The sequence below is a fragment of the Phoenix dactylifera genome, chromosome 1, assembly GCF_009389715.1.
Source record: "Phoenix dactylifera cultivar Barhee BC4 chromosome 1, palm_55x_up_171113_PBpolish2nd_filt_p, whole genome shotgun sequence".
Taxonomy (NCBI): Eukaryota; Viridiplantae; Streptophyta; class Magnoliopsida; order Arecales; family Arecaceae; genus Phoenix; species Phoenix dactylifera.
The window spans coordinates 9,654,070-9,671,466 of record NC_052392.1 but is presented as its reverse complement, the minus strand read 5'-3'; the positions used below and the strand labels follow the sequence as shown (position 1 = coordinate 9,671,466).

Here is a 17,397-nt window from a genome sequence, read left to right as displayed (position 1 = left end):
GGTAGAGACGTACATAGTAAGACAAAATGATGAACTTACAAATTAAGCGAAGTATTGCAGTGAACTGAAAAAAGGGAGAGAACCAAGAATCCAATCAAATGATTCAAATCCATCACCCATTAAACGAATATATAAGTATGGATTTAGAGTGACTCAATCCAAATATATATACTAAAACCTATAACCTCAAAATTCAGAAAACCATTAACTACAAATTCGTAGTCAATTAAAATACTAAGATTTTTTTACAAGATCACCAAGCTTGCTCATGCGTACTCTAAGCCCGGACCATCCTGCGTTCCTAGTGACCCTATTCGTCTGAAAAGAAAAAAATATGAGCTACACAACTCGGTAAGTAAACCTTATACTTTATATATATGAAATTTGTATTTTTGGTTATTATGTAAGGATCCATGCGAGTGTATGTTTAGTCTCATATCAGCTATGCACTGGGTAGATCTTAGGTACTTATACAGGGTCAAAGAATCTAAATAATACATTCCGGCTAGCTTTTTTTGGATAAGGTTTTAAGTTGTTGCAAAAAGTATCAAAGCAGATCCGACTCATGGCCTATGTGGACTATGAGACACTGTAGCACAAGCCCATTAGAGCGATCGTGAATCTATCGTAGTACTTGTGATTAGATTTGAAGGATTTAAACTCTTAGACTAGCGAGAATACCAGAACTCAAATAGGGAAGGATGCAGAGATCCGTGTTAGCATGTCTTTAGTCCCACATTAGCCATGCACCGGATAAATTTTAAGTATTTATATAAGCCAGAAACTAAATAATAAAGGTTGCTGCTCTTAATAGAAAAGAACAGAGGTAACCGTACTTGCAGGGTAAGTAGATTCTAGGTGCCCATCACAAAGTACAGTAGAATGAACAACGGATAGTGCTAACCACCATAATTCTGATTAGCGACAAAAGGCCGCTTAAAGACGGCCAATTAGGGGAAGCCGGCTCCATCTAATTTGCCATTAGCTCCCTTCCAAAACCACCCTTTGCCGCCCCCACTCTCCCCTCCTCTCCTCCCTTTAAAACCCCTCTCCATTCGAGGACTCAGTCATCTCCCCCCTTTCTCTCTATCTCCTACCTCCTTCCTTCATTCACCTCTACGAAAGTTTTTTGAGTCTAATGGCTAAAAGCAAAAGAAACACTGCAACCAGCGAGATCACCACAGCCAACAATAACGACAGCACAAATAACAATGGTGGCAAGATGAAGAGGACAAGAAGGAGTGTGCCGAGGGATTCTCCTCTGCAACGTAGCTCCATTTACCGGGGCGTCACAAGGTTTGCACATAATCCTTTTCCTCTTCTTCTTCTTCTTCTTTAGCAAAAGGCGAAAACCACCCCATATTTCATTGACAAACGAAATGAGAACAAAGAAAAGGAAAGAGATGACCTTAAAGAGGCTAATCCCCAAAACAAACCATAACCCTGTTTCTCATGGAAGAACAGGCACCGGTGGACGGGCCGATACGAGGCCCATCTATGGGACAAGACCTGCTGGAATGAATCCCAAAACAAAAAAGGAAAGCAAGGTTCTTGAATTCCTCCTCTTTATCCATTTTTTTCTTTGATATATTTACTGCTGCATGAGTTATTTAATTTTCTAACTTACTTTTTTCTTCCCCGCATGTTTTGGTGGATGGAATTGGACTGATATCAGTTTATCTTGGTGAGTTTGGTTCATGAATCCAGGTGCTCTTTTTTTTAAAATAAAAACAAATTAAGGGAAGAAATGAAAACAGAAACATATAATGGGAAAGTTTCTCTAATGGACAGTTTTTAATCATAGTCTGAGAATTTTGATCATGTTTCCTATTTGTTTGGTGTTTATGAATTATGATCCAGGGGCTTATGATGATGAGGAAGCAGCAGCCCGTGCATACGACTTGGCGGCATTGAAGTACTGGGGCTGTGACACCATACTAAACTTTCAGGTACCATTTTATCGATTGAGTCATGCTATAATTTTTCTTTTCTTCTGTTTCTAATTATTGTGTGATCTAATACCAGCTATCGACTTACGAAGAAGAGTTGAAAGAAATGGAAGGGCAGTCCAAGGAAGAGTATATTGGATCCTTGAGGAGGTATGATAGTTCAATGATGCAATAGCTAGAAAAAGAATGAGGCCTCTATAGAAACTATATATTCTCATAAGTTTAAAACTTTATATGTTTACCTCTGGATTTAACAGGAAAAGCAGTGGGTTTTCAAGAGGAGTCTCAAAGTACAGAGGTGTGGCAAGGTATGTATGTGATAACAGTTACTAATTATATATTTAAATTATTAGTTTCCACGAAGAACCCATGAGTTTTTTTTTCTTCTTCTTCTTTCACAGCTTCCCGTTTTTCTTTAAGATTTTCTAGCAACACTTGAAAGTTCAAATGGATTTGTGGAGGTTTGTTGTAACAGTTTGAGATGCTACCTTCATGATAGGCATGGTATCCTCCACGACTATGGATATTCTATTAGAGAGAGATAAATATATTTAAACCATTATTTTTAATAATGCAACCCCTAATCTGGGGTCTTTAAATTTCTGACCTTTTGTTTTCTTATACAATTGGGATTGTTATAATTTTTTTTAGCAAAGTGGTGGTTTTCTTAAAAATTTTAGGAATGTAAAATTTAAGTCAATGTTTTATTTAAAGCTATTCCGATTTAAACTAATTGTTCTATCTAAAATGTTTGCAGGCACCATCACAATGGAAGATGGGAAGCTCGGATTGGCAGGGTTTTCGGTAACAAATACCTTTATCTTGGAACCTATGGTGATCTCTCTCTCTCTCTCTCTCTCTCTCTCAATCCTATAAAACAATGTTTAAATGCAGCTCTATTTCAGATGGTAACAACAAATTTTTTTATCTAATAGTTTTCTTTTTATATACATATATAAACAAGTCCTTTTGATTATGGCTATAAAGTTTTTGTCTTCCAGTTACTTGCGTAATTGTGGACAAACCAAGTTCCAGTAATCTTGGAAAGAAATTACCATCCCCATTGGCCATACTGCCTTTAAAACCAATTATATACCTAATGTATGGCCTCTCCTTCTCAATATTTAATGCTGGAGATAAAGCCGTGCAATTGATGTCTGGATAGCAGCTGAGTTAGACCAACAAAAGGAACCTATATGAAACACCGAGTCCATTGAAGTTTTCTATTAGCTAACTCTAGAATTGATGAAAAATTGATGTAGTGGAACATGACAGGCTTCTGTTTTCTTACATCCAAGTATACCTTAATTTGCTCCTGATAAAACAATAAGCATAGCCCAAAAATATTAACTTGTTTTGCGAGAAGTAATATTAAAAAATAATAATAATCAAACAATTGAGTTACATGTCATTTTAATTTGGTCCAGGGAATATTACTTCAAACTTTAGACCTTTCAATCCAGTCTTAATAAGTAGGCCGCAAAGGGTGGTGAAGCCGTGAAAGGAAGCAACCAAGAAGTAGCATCTCGTAAAAACTTTCACACCCAGCGGATGTTGACAGATCCACAGGACATCATTCTCAACAAATGGCTGCTTGCCGCGTACCAAAGACCGGGGTGTATCTTTTGGAGGAAAATGGGATCCAGTGGGTGGAACCGCTGACCCACCACCTTGGAATCTTATTTATTCTCCTTTCCCTCGGAATAGATACAGGTCGGTAGGGGCATTTCTGTGTCACGCAAGAACATTGGAAGTCCATAAAATCTGGTTGGCCGGAGGTAGGAGCCATTGTCACCAACCTCCAACGCCCTGTACCGCCCTTTTTATGAGAGCCCACCAAAATTTTCCATAGCTATTAAATTCTAGGTTCACACCCCCAACCATTCTTAAGCATCCACGCCTCTCTCGGTTGAAAGCCTACCATTAGCAACTTTCATGCAATTGTTACTTGCATATAGAATAAACCTATTCTATTACCCTAAACCATCAGAGATTAAGAACCCAACATATTAATATCTAGGGTTGTTATTAGGTAGAGTTGGTACAATTCCGTTCGGATGAATTAATTTTTTAAAACAAGTGTAAATGCATCTATGTAAATCAAAAAATAAAATAAATTCAGTATGATTAGCCATATAGCTCGCCATCCAATCTGCAGTACATGTATCATCTATTAATGTTTCTGTCGTTATCTACAGCAACACAAGAAGAGGCGGCGATAGCGTATGACATGGCGGCGATCGAGTATCGCGGGCTCAATGCGGTAACCAACTTCGACCTCAGTCGCTACATTAAATGGTTGCGTCCGAATCATGATGGTTCTAATGCTAGCCCTAGCATTGATCCTCTACCCAACCCGGCGTTAGCTGATCATACATGTGATGTTCAACAAAGTTTTCATCAGCATCAGCAAAGTGTTGGGGAGATCTCTCAATTCCCTGAGCAAAGAGCCAGTGGTGTGGCGGCATCATCTGCGCTTGGGTTATTGCTGCAATCACCAAAGTTTAAGGAGATGTTGGAGAGAACATCAGCAGCAAGTGGCTCGTCCTCTTCGCCCAAATTTGATAGCAAGCCATCTCGATGCAGCTTCCCGGATGACATACAAACATACTTTGAATCCCCTGACAGTGGAAGCTACACCGAGGGAGATGATGCCATCTTTGGGGAGCTGCACGCATTTACATCCTCGATGTTGGAGTTCGAGCTCGACGTATAAAAGCTTTGAATATCTCTCAATTTTGATTCATCTTCATTACTCCAAAAAAAAAAACATTACAGTTCGGTCATTGATTCTTTCAAGGAAAAATAGGTTTGCCTTTTTTTTTTTTGTCTCTCTTTCTCTCTCTCTAACTAATAGGAGGAAGAAAATGAGTGGGGGAGAATTAGATGGCAACGATTGCAGATTACCAGGATGTGTTTGAGCTAATGATTGATTTATTTGTTTTTCAGCTATGTGGATTGAGATTCTCTGTCTCCCATTCTAAAAATAATGACAAATGGCAGCTATTGAAGCTATTCCAACTTTCACAACGCCTCTGATGTAACGTTGGTATTTTTGTTATCTTTTACTCTCAGGAAGTTTCCAAGGCAGATGATGGAAATTTAATTACTATAATATACATCTTTCATGGGCCAATGCTCTTTGTGGCTTCTTAGGGGCAAGGTGGATGGCAGATTGATTGTTTGCTTAGAAATTTTTCTATATCCATCTGAGGAAAAGAAGTAATTTACATACACATCCTTCTGGAAGATGGTGTTCTTTGATGGTCAATATTGGGTAGGCTTATTTAGTTTCTATGGCCTACTTGAACCTTATGAGAGGAGAAGGCTTGGTTGAGAACTATGACCATGCTTTGTTCTGCTATGTTGGTATGGGTTGGTCAGCACCTTATGTTATGCATGGTAGCTTATAGAATATGTCCCTCTAGTACCATAAGCAGCTCTGATCTCCTTAATCTAATTGGCTCTACCACCATTGATGACACTTGCAGTGCATTGGCTTATGCTGGCTGGCTGATTTAGAATGCAAGAAATGTACGAATTTTTTCAAGGTCAGAACTTGCAACGTAGATAAATTTCCAACAGAGCAATCCACGTAAATGGCATTGGAATAAAACAAAACAGCTGAGGATATGTCTACTGTTTGCCCAAGGCAGTGAGCTGACAAGGGCTTTCCAAATCATTTATTCACTGCACAGCTCCTTCCATTGACGCAGTTAAGATTAAACTTCTATATATGGATCTGTTATTGAGAAACCATGCCGTTCAAATATTATTTGTAACCTCTGAACAAACTCCTTGGTATCAAGGAATCCATACATTTCTTCCATGCATTCCATGTCCAAAGAGAGGAGAACCAACCAGCATCTGTCGGAGAAACCAAGTCCTACACCAGGAACTCCTTACCTTCTGAACTTACCTAGTAAATTGCCAATGCTCATGGTTTTTTGCGAGTAATGCAGTATCTGTGGAGAAAACAAAACCAATACTTGACATTCCCACCTGTTGCGTGAGGCTCCGGCCTGCACCCCCCCCACAACACCACCCATTAAAGGAGAAGTTCCTAGGTCAAAAGCAATGAATAATGTATAAAGTCGGATAGGGGCGGTTCCCAGAATGCAGGGTTCTGCTGCGAGTTTGATCTATTTTGACATTGAGCATGGCGTGTAGCAAGGTATTTCAGTTCAAAGCAAGCAAGTCATGTGCACGCTAGCACTGCTGTGCTTAGTTTGACATGATTTTTTTTGCAATTTGAATTTTGAAACAGTTCTTCATGGTCCCAAGCTGATTGAGGGTAGATTTGCACCACTTATAGACCAAGTATAAGCTAAAAATTATAGGCCGCCCGTGTAGCAAGTTGATTGCATTGAATTATGTTATTTTTCTTAATTTGTCATAAGAAAATAAAGCCTGATGGCGAATGAGACCTCCCGGAATATGAGCAAAAGTGGATAGAATAATATCCATCGGGATCTGTTTTCATATTTGAATCTATTCTGATATGGATAGAAATTTAAGTATTTGACCAATATTCATATCCATCAAAGAAAAACGGATGTAGATATAGATATAGATAAACAACTACCCGATTCATATCCAAATATTTGATTTTATTTATAACTATATTTACTTTTATATAGAACTCATAAATTTTTAATGAAAATATAGAACCACATTAGCATACTATTAAACTTGATTTACTATTCACTTAGTAATATGTTTGATTCTCTAGTTATAAAGTTTAATTATTCGACATTTATATACATACTTCTCATATCCGATTTGTATCCATATCTATTTTAAACAAATGTGGATATGAATTTTTGCATCCAATTAATATCCATATCTGTATCTATATTTGTCACACAACACAAATATGAATATGGATTTATCACTATCCGATCCGGTTTCAGCCCTATTCTGAAGATATGATCTTGGCTTTTTAGGCCTTGAAGACAAACAGATGAATATGCTTCCATGGCGACAACTTAGGTCATAATTTGTACTCCTTTTAGGAGTTCAATTGAACTTCTTACTTGAAGTATCCATAATCGATTATTTTATATGCATCCCAAATTGTGTATGTTGTAAGCATCACTACCCTACATCTTGCAAACATAAGCCATTAGGTTCAAAGGTTTAATAAAATTAGCATCGCCTAAGTTTTAATTTTTATTTAGGGTTTTTACTGCACATATTCTTGCTAATATAGCTTATTAGATATGTCTCTAAAAAAAAATCACTATTTATATATGTACCCTCAAAACATCCTATTTTTGTCTGGATGCCCCCTCCTCCCTCACTCTAAAAAAATGTATTTGGCTAACGATGTTAGTAAATAAATATTTTAAATACAAAATAGTTCCAATATTCTTTTGCATTAATATTTTTTAAAAATTTAATAAAAAATACAACTCTTTTTATTGAAAAAGGTTGATTTTTCAAAGGTATTAATGTAAAAGAATAGTAATATCAAATGATATTCAAAATAATTATTTCTTAATGTTGTGAAGGTATTCACGCAAAAATAGGATGGTTTGAAGGTATATACATAAATAATAATTTTTGAAGGATAAGTATACAATAAACTATTTTTACAAAAGTTATACGTGACGAAATCTCTTTATTTATCGGTCATTATTTACTTAACTCATGGAAATAAACTACATACAGTTGTTAAAGCTGTTAGCTATTATAATATAAAATTAAAAACAATAATGATAACAATGTAACATGACTACCTCATTCTTCACACGAAATTTTTAAGCTCTTAAAAAAAATTATTTTAATTAGCTGAATAGTAATTCGAAACTGGTCTATCGATTGACCCGGCTCTGCCATCCGAATCTGCCTACCTCATGAACTATCGTAGGGATCAGATATCACCAGTTCAGTGGTGCACGAATCTCCACGGCCGCAGCTCCTGTTCCCCAAACCTTAAACCCTAGAAAGCGTTGCGCTGCGCGCCTCTCTCTCTCGGTCGGAGGCAGAAGGGGAAGGAGGAAAAGGAGATGAGGGCGGTGACGGGATCGGTGGCGTCCTCGAAACGGGTATCCGTCTCGAAGGCGGCCGCCATTCTTTCCCGCTTCGCCGCCGCCGAGACGGGCGCTCGCCGGGACGTCGCTGCCTACCTCAAGCGCGCCTCCGCAGCCTTCGACGAGCTCGTTCGCTTCCACCGAGAGGTCAGGGATGGCCAGCGGCGACGAGAGCGCGGGAGCCGGGTGGAGGAGAAAGAAACGAGGAGGAAGAAGCATGCCGGCAGTGACGGCGACCCCAACCCAAGGGAGGTGGAGGGAAACCCTAGAGGAAGGCCGGAGAAGGAGATCAGAGGGATTCGGGAGGTAGAGGAGGAGAAGGAGGTGTTGGAGGGTGGGGATGACGGGAACCTAACGGAGGTGGAGGGGAACTATGGGGGCGGAGTCGCGAGAGAGGAGGATGGGAAGAGGAATAGTAAGAAGAAGGGGGTAAACGACGCGAGGGAAAGCAGCGAGCTTGGGGGGAGGAATGAGAAGAAGATGGAGGTAGAAGGAGAGAGGAGGAAGGAGGAGAAGAAGAGGAGAAGGGAGATGGGTGAGGAGAGAAGGGACGGTGGTGGAAAGAAGAGGAGGAATTCAGATGATGGAGAAGAAAACGAAGGTGGAGGACTGGATGATCAGAGCGAGCGGCACAAGAAAAAGAAGAAGAGGCGGAAGATCGGAACGGAGGAGTAGGGATCAAAGGGGACAGATTTTCTTTTTTTGATGGAGGTTGGTTCATTTGAAAAAAGAGGTCACCTTTTGCTATTCTTATTTTTAAAACTAATGAAGTTTTATTTTTTCCTCAAATCATGAAAAGGCCTGGTAAATAACTACTTTATCTTTAAGCTGCATTTTTGTATGAATTATTTAGTTTGGACTGAAATAAAGCAGGGAACTGTCGGAGAACATACTTTTATGAGGGTTTTAGGTGGAGGCCGGACTGTGGTAGGTTACATTGCACAGTAAGTATTTCTTTCATTAGAACTATGAAATGATTTTGTTTGTAAATAGCAAATGTTAATGTGCAATCCACCTTGATCCAAAGAAGTATTGCTATTTGAAATGCAATTCGGATGGTAGAGAAGTGATGTAGTATGCTCTGTAATGTAGTAATTCAGTACGATCGTGCATTTTATTGGTCATGTATGAATGATTGCCCATATTGGCACTAAACCTTGAACTCTTCATAAGCCCCATCTTCTCTTCTTGTGTCTAATGGTCATTTCTGTGGTAGAACATATTTAACTAGCTTAGTGTATTTATAACCACTACATCTAATTGTCTTTGTGCAATTCAAAATCCATGAAGATGATTCTAGGTGAACATTATTATAGTAAAGCAATATCTTCATCTTTGCAAGCAGTGTAGCTCTTATTATTGCAATATATGTCCTATTCGTTGAAGGGGTTCAATAATCATGATGTTAAAAGATCGAGTTAGTTCGTAGAATTACTGCAACTTTTCATGTCATCTTGTTGGTGGGCTGTAGATATACTTCTAGAGTGGCATTCAATGAATACTAGCTTTCAAGATATTGAGAAATAAAGATGGCTATGATGAGAAAATATTGATTGTTTTGAAGAACTTAAATCAGGATGTTGGTTTAAAAGAAATGCTAAGTTTGCGTTTGTTGTAGGATAGGCAAAAATAAGTGCTTAGAAGCTTAGTATTAGCATCAACTAAGAATACAACCATTTGGTGTATTCGAGATGTCTTAGTAATGTGCAAGGACATAAGCCAAATCTGAATTTTGTTAAGAATGGGGATTGCATTTTATCAAAGGGCATGGAGAGATCAGGAGACTTAAGAATATCATGCATATGCAATGGAAATGTTCCAAGGAGTGTGCTAGTGAAGGATATGAAGTATGAACCTAGAGGAAAAATACAACAATTAATAGGTTTTCAACAGGGAACCCAACCGTGGGTCAAAGTCTATTGATTGGTACTTTTGACACCATTCTTTTGGACTTGAATCATGGGATTGGATCTCAGACCGTAGTCCTTGCAGTTAGTTATTAAGCTGCTGTATGATTTGTATGCCTGTGCCCCTTATTGTAGTTTACACTTCTGCGCCTCTGAGAAAGAGGTCCATTTAAGATAGATTTACCTATGCTTTTTTTTTTTTAAGTATTCATCTGGGTAGCAATAGCCAGCAAGTTGTGCTCCAACTATCTGTTGCTCCAACTTCTCCAATTCTCTTCTTGTAGCTCTCAATGATGTTATTTTAGATCATTGTTTCCCTTTTCTAAGGCTTTGTCATAGTACAATATCTCTATATACTAGACTCAACCAAATGCAGCCTAAATGATATACTAATATTGCCCTGAGTTCTTGAATTGTTAAAATACAGCTGCGACATGTACCTTAAGAATTCCGATTTTACTTTGAATGAATGGCTAAGTTTTTCTCGCTTCCAGCTTTTCAGAAGATTGAAACTCGCAACTTAGCAGGATCCCGTTCTCTTTCAGGTCTGGCTGAAATTGGTTCAGTTCAAAACAATTAGAGAAAAAGAGATTACAGTGTATGCTCAGTGTGCACCTCCGGGTTTGTTTTTTGTTTTGTTTTTTCTTTTTTTTTTTCTTTTTTTTCTTTTTTAACGGGCATATCTCACAGATACGAATATATCCAGTAGAATCGGCAAACAAAAAGTTCCGGAATGCACCAGGCATCTCACCCTTTCCAACCCATAGGGTGTTTTCTGAGTGACTCGCTATATATGCTGCCATCCAGTCCGTCATTCCGTTAGTCTCACGGTATACATATATGGTCTGAAATGTAACATCCTTCCTCACCATCAACCAAATATCATGGAGTAGAGGATGAACTTCTCCTTCACTGCTCGAGCCCCTTCTTAATTGTTTGGATCACATTTTTTATCTTTCCATGCCTAACAAAGCTATGAAAGATGAGGGACTCATATCCATTGGACATCGAGCAAAGGCACCTGTATCACTAGCTTGTCAATGGATTCATCATATCTATTGACAGTCGTTGAATTGGTTCTCTTGCCTGGCTACAATTTGGATATAAAAGGACATGGCCAACAAAATATAAAATATATAAAAGGAAAAATCTATGTTATGGTAAACTAATCAAGGTTGACACTTGCTTGAGGTTGGTTAACCGATATGAAGAAAAACGCGATCTAACGACAAATTAATAAAGCTTACCGCCTGCTGGGGTTCGTCAACCAATATCCATCCAACTCACAACCTAATAATTGAGTTCACTTCGGTAGATGTGAACTGACTGCCACCTTAAGTTGATCTGCCAACAGCATACAATTCATTTATATAATTACACATCCTTCAAACCTTAAACTATTTAAATCCTTAAACTATATTAAAGTAGTTTAATTTTTTCAAAAATTATCCTAATCATATTACTTCATTCAAGATTTAAGATAAAAAGTGACACAAAAAAATTATAATAATGCTCAACTTTGGGATGGAAGGTCCTGAGATTTCTATGATTGCATCATGATAGGAGTCTCACATCATTCAGAGTTCCAACTTCATGCTAATTTGTTGGTTATAGCAATTTTTTTAGATAAAAATAAGATATAGCACATAAATCTTAAATAACTTCTTAAAGAAATTATATTAGTTTAAAATTTAAAACTTTATTTAGGTTGAAAATATAGAATACAAAATAAAAAACATTACGTAGCGAATAGATCTTGGAAAATTTTCATAAAAAAGACATATTAGTGTGTAACCCATGCTATCTTAATAAGCAAGTACTAGATCTTTCCAAGGTCCAAATTCATAACAATTTGTTGGTTATAGCAAAATTTAAGCATTTATTCAGATAAAAACACAATATAGCATATAAACCTTAAACAATTCTAAAAGAAGCTGTATTATTGTAATTGAAAAAAAAATGATAGCAAAATGAAAACATGTATAGCCAATAAGTGTTGGAAAAATTTCATGAAAAAGGCGTATTAGTGCACAATGCATGCTTTTTCTTGGGAGAAAAAAACTCATATCTAAAATCTTTGCTTGTCACATGCTTCACACATGCAGGATAACTAGTGTATCAAAATGGTTTTAATATGCACATGAAAACGTAGAGGAAGCTCTATGAAGAGAAATTTGAATAGAGCATCCCAAACATAGCATGCATGAAATTTGCTGCGAAAGTGAAAAAAGTACAACAATACTATTGGTATCTCCATGAATAGCATGCATAGGTTCATGAAGCCAACCACACCGAAATCGGGGTTCAATGCCTGCACAACTTTGCATTGTAACCCACGTGTATATCACATGTACCAAGCACCCGTGCAATCTTATATATATCACAGCCAAACCAGATTTCGAAATCACTAAGAGCTCGTTTGGTTCGCGGGAAAAGAAAGGAGGAAAGTATGGTCAACGGAAAAATAATGAGATGCTTCTTTTTCGAAGACGAGAGACGAAAAAGTTGTATTCCCATAGAAATATGTTTTCCATATTTCCCATGAGGTAGGAATCATTCAATTTTTATTTTTTTTTCAAAAATGCCTAACAGCATTAAAGAGGTATTAAAGACCTAATTTTTATTAAGGGTATAATTGGAATTATATATAACTTTTCCAGAAAAGTGGATGGTCAACCAAACATAAGCACTTTGTAAATTTGTCACTTTTCTATAGTCAACCAATTATACTAAAAGTATTTTCCTAATCATCCTCTTTTTAGAAATTTTTTTCTCAAAAATTATATTTCTAAAAAAAACAATGCTTCCCGCGAACCAAACGAGCTCTAAACGCCCAACCACCACGGTCGGCCCGGCCCAGTTCTTGGGTCCGTTCGGGTGCTTCGGAACGACACGGAAGGCGGGCGAACGGAAAAGAAGATGGGGTCGAAAGAGAGGCAGAGCGGGGGACGAGGGAGCGGCGCCACCGGCATCAACACCACCGCCACCACCCGGCGGTTGACGACGTGATAAAGGAGCTGAGCAAAGCAAGCCGTCCTCCAGCGCCGCCTCGACCTCGAATTCCAGCATTCCTTTCCCGACCACGTTCGTGTTCTCGCTATTCTCCTTCTGTCCCTTGAAACCCTATATAATTTTTCGATTGATGGGGTGTCTCCAAGGTTAGTTTTCGATCACAAATCCACCAGCTCCATGGATTTGGAGGTCAGAGAAGCCTTGGCGCTTATTTCTTGAAATTTTTCAGGTTCGCGGGGGGGGGGGGGGGGGGGTGGTTTGCTTGTTCTTGATCGTGATGATCGACGGTTGGTGTGCACGAAAACCCTTGCAATATTGTTGCTAGGATCAAGAAGATCCAGGAGGACCTGGTCTTGCTCAAGGAGCTCTGCCGTGAGCTCCTGACAGAAAAGCAGGTGAGGATTTACGCTTGCTTTCTTCGCGATCTAAATCCTTGGAAGGAAGGCATCTCCTACGCGGAACTGAGGCTGGGGATGGAGCGCATCATCACCATCGAGAGAGATTCGACCATTGTGATCGACTGGATACGAGATAAGGGGGAGAGAGAGATGGGGAGTCCTCTATATTGACATTCGATGATGAGAGACTATGGTATGTTTCAGACAGTATATGTGTATTGAAAGGCAGGTAGGACAATCTAAGACCCTATTTGGAGGAGCTGTTAGTAGTAAAGTTGTTGGAAGTAAAGCTGTCTGAAGCATAGCGTTTATAAAAAACTGTTGTTTGGTAACTATATTTCTAAAGTGCTGTAGCACTTTAACATGTGTTTAGTAAATAAACTGAAAAAATACTTTTGTGTGACAAAATGACCATAAAGGACATTACCAGTATTATACAACAAAGTATAATAAAATATAATATGTATTAATACGTAAATATATAATATAATATAATATTAAGTAATGTAATATAATATTATTATAATATAGTACCATGACATTATATATTATATAATAATAATTTAATATAATATTAAATTATTTAATATAACATATCAATGTATTATAATATAATGTAATAAAATATTATATTTATAGTATAATACAATAATAAATGTATAAAATATTATAATTATTAATATAAAAAATAGCTTTCCGACAAAGCTGAAAACAACGTTTTCGAAAAGCTCCAAATTGGAGTTTCTTCCCAAAAGCTATTTTCAGCTTTCCACAAAAGCTGAAACAGCTTTCCGAAAATTTTACGAAACACCATTTTTTATCTAAAAGTACTTTTGGAGGACCAGAAAGTACTTTTTGGCCCTCCAAAAGCTTCCCAAACAGGACCTAAGGCATTTTTTTGCTACACAAAAAGATTTTCTAGACACATCAATAAATAAATAAAATCAGAGCTATTCAATGTCACCATATTTTAGGTGTGAGCACAAAAATTTTTTACAAGCGAATGCGACGTGTCGGACACATTTCAGCTCCCAGCAAGCCAGCATTGATGGCAGGATGCAGTGGCCACATTAAAACAATTAACTAACCATATGTTTTCATATTTCTTTCTTTTTCACAAATAATTGGGAAAAAATTGTAGTTTTTGTTTGGATTTTTTCAAACAGAAATCATATAAAGTGGACACCAGAGGAAAAAAAAATATAGGACTGATTTTCTATTTTACCATGTTTCTCCTTATGCTCATCTTAAAATAAAATTGCAATAGTTAAGAATTTTTTCTACTAAGGGTGCTGTCGATGTTGTAATTAAAAAAATAGAAAAAAAATTACGTGCAGCATCTTTTTTTTCTCATCAAGTCTCTCCATCCATTCTCTTCCTCGTCATGCTATTTCTTTTATCCACGAGATCTTCCTTTTTCTTTTTGAGTTCCTTTTTCTTCCTCCAAATTTCTCTCTCTTTTTCAAAATTTTTGCATCTAAAAATTTATAAAATCTGAAGGATGATATGTATATAATTTTTTATATTAGACAAAGCTAGTAAACTATGCACTATATACTCGTACTGATGAACAATATGTTTTGAAAATTGTATATCGATTTATCTGGATGTGCGTATTGGCTTGTTGATGATTTAATATGTACTGGTAAGAAGTATGTTTTGAAAACTATGCATTGATTTACTTGAAGGTATGTATTGCATCACTGCTGGTTATGTATCAAAGAAGCTTGTACTATATATTAGGAAGTTGACAAGTGTGTATTACTTGACCATGCAGCGTATGCTAGTAAACATGATGTTCTGAAAATTGTTTATCAATTTGCTTGAAGATATGTATTAGGTTGCTAGATGACTAATTTACCAAATATATATTATCCGACTATATACTATGTATTGGTGAATACCATATCTTAGAAACTATATATCAATTTATCTAAGGGTGTGTATTGTCTTTAGAGATAACTAATTTACTTGATGTGTATTATCTGGTCATGTAGTATGTACCGGTAAAAATATGTTCTGAAAATGAGGAAGAAAAAAATGCCATGTGTAATTTTCTTTTTTTGTATTTTATTAATCACATGATGGACAACTCCATTTATAGGCAAAGACTTACTTTTGGGCTTCTATTTAAAATGGGTACTAACGAAAACGTGGCAAAATAAAAAGCCCACCCCATATTTCCTTCTTTAGTGCCCGCCCGGCCGCCCCATAAGATTTTTGTTCGGTTCTTTTCCTCTTAAGCATGCCCCTAAATTAGAATTATTATCTTATTTTTTTTTAAATTACAGGATTGCAGAAATATGATCTGTTGGCTCGTCCAGCTCATAGTCTTCTAAAGACCCGTTCAAGTTCTAGACAAATATCAGCTCGTGGGCCTATTGGTCTGCAACATAAAAAAAGGTCTTCGATTTTTTTCCTCTGGGGTTGAGGGAATGTTGGATTGATTTAAACCACATCCAAGTAGGCTGCTCAATCTATGAATCCAATAAGAGATTCAACTTAATCCTGGTGGTTTTTCCCAAAAAGACCCTCAGATTTTTTTTCTTAAAAAAGATATTCGGCATCTCCAAAAAAAAAAACAAACATCTATGACGCCAACTTGACTGGTGTCTCGAGTTAGTGCTTTCAACCAGGGGTACCATTCTCCTAACACCATCGGGATACAGGGTCCTCAAAAATCTAGTTCACAATCCCATGATCCCACGTCGTTTGCCCTCCTACCTCTCCCTCTACCCCTTCCGGTTAACCTGGTGAAGTCCTATTTGATTTCATCAATCCACTACTCAATTGTAATTAACATCTAATATTCACCTTCTCTTCAGTCTTCACCAATGCAACCGCTCTGCATTATCTAACATTCCTACCTGATGAGCCATGATACTGGTTTCCAGCTTGGTGCCTCCACATATGATTTGCATAAGCACCAACGCCTTCAGTGTGCACCATATTTGAGAGCAAGTACGGTGACCTGGTGAGAAATGAAGGCAAGAATTGCGAGCGACATAAGGCTCAGGGAACGACATAATTCAGCAAGAATATCTATCGATAAACATATGAAAGATACATAAACTGGCATAGCAGCCAACAGTTCTGCATGAGTTGGACGAAGGACCTTTTTTTTCAGTATCAATATAGCCGTGTGAAATCCTTCTTTGAGTAGCAGCGCTCTTTGATTTAATTTTGAGAATTCTATTAAGTGCTACTGATAAACAAAAAAAAAAAGAGTAAAGGCTACCATACTGCAAGTTCTGTTTTGAAGAATTTTGATAGTAAAAATGCAGAACAAAATTAGTCCCATGCTCTTAGCAACCTCTCCAAAAGAGAACCAATGGATTTGATAAAGGAAAGACTTCTCCATCCTTCTTTCTCACATTCAATGTTTGCTTGAGCTGACTGCAAAACATATGTATTGAAAACATATTTTGCTGCAATATCTTACAAGAAACTTTGATAAGCATATCGAATTTTTTTTGTTTCCAACTTCTTGCTCCCATCCTCCACAAAAAAATTCAAATCAGTGGCCATTACCCCCATATATTCCATAAATGCTCTGTACCCCCAAACTTCTCTACAACTCAATGCAGCTGGCCTAATATTCTATCAGCAGCATCAAAGATGGGAGTAATATCAACAGGCACCTGGAAACAAAAGAAAATTGGATAAGCCAGAGGGAACTGCTTCTTATAACAAATAATGAAACAATTCAAAAAACTGGTTTTATGTTTTTTTTTTTTTTTGGGTGTTGGGGGGGGGGGGGGGGGGGGGGGGGGACAGTAGCTCATTGCAGTATATGAATGATCACATGATCCAATGAACTAGTAAAATCACATATATTTGACCCCTTTTTATTATTCTTACCAAGTTAAGCTTTATAACTTAATCTAGATTATCATTCCCATGATGCATGATATACTTACAGAAAGAATATAAAACACTCTCCCCTGGTATCTTTATCCAAGGTAAATAAGATTACAGTTCAATTATGTGATGGGTCCCAATGACCCAGTGACCACCAAGCTCCTTAATATCTACAGCACGCACTTTACGTGATAATATCATGTATTACTTAAGACTAACAGGTTTTGCATCAGCA

General features: G+C 37.4%; 3 protein-coding genes across 4 annotated transcripts in view; 2 read left to right on the top strand and 1 right to left on the bottom strand.

Annotated features, from left to right (window-relative positions):
• Nucleotides 1–986: 986 nt before the first annotated feature.
• On the top strand, nt 987–5,108 carry LOC103707419 (AP2-like ethylene-responsive transcription factor At1g16060). The gene is made up of 8 exons (XM_008791895.4): nt 987–1,296; nt 1,465–1,547; nt 1,676–1,684; nt 1,861–1,949; nt 2,026–2,099; nt 2,207–2,257; nt 2,707–2,783; nt 4,148–5,108. The coding sequence occupies exons 1-8, from the start codon at nt 1,139–1,141 to the stop codon at nt 4,663–4,665; spliced, it is 1,059 nt and encodes a 352-aa protein (XP_008790117.1). The 5' UTR covers nt 987–1,138; the 3' UTR covers nt 4,666–5,108.
• A 2,753-nt stretch (nt 5,109–7,861) lies between these two features.
• LOC103707417 (DNA topoisomerase 1-like) lies at nt 7,862–11,275 on the top strand. Of its 2 annotated transcripts, none has more exons than XM_026804797.2 (2): nt 7,862–8,695; nt 10,437–11,275. In XM_026804797.2, exon 1 carries the CDS (start codon nt 7,961–7,963, stop codon nt 8,657–8,659), a length of 699 nt encoding a protein of 232 aa, XP_026660598.1. In that variant the 5' UTR covers nt 7,862–7,960; the 3' UTR covers nt 8,660–8,695; nt 10,437–11,275. The 2 variants fall into 2 exon arrangements, with proteins under 2 accessions (XP_026660598.1, XP_017698376.1); XM_017842887.3 differs by lacking the exon at nt 10,437–11,275 and adding an exon at nt 8,858–9,156.
• Nucleotides 11,276–16,606: 5,331 nt separating this feature from the next.
• Nucleotides 16,607–17,397, bottom strand: part of LOC103707416 (nudix hydrolase 3) — a 49,023-nt gene continuing 48,232 nt past the window's right edge. Inside the window, exon 21 of the mRNA XM_008791893.4 lies at nt 16,607–16,942. Within this exon, the coding sequence (XP_008790115.3) occupies nt 16,880–16,942 (63 nt within the window). The 3' untranslated portion in view covers nt 16,607–16,879. The remainder of the gene's footprint in view (nt 16,943–17,397) is intronic.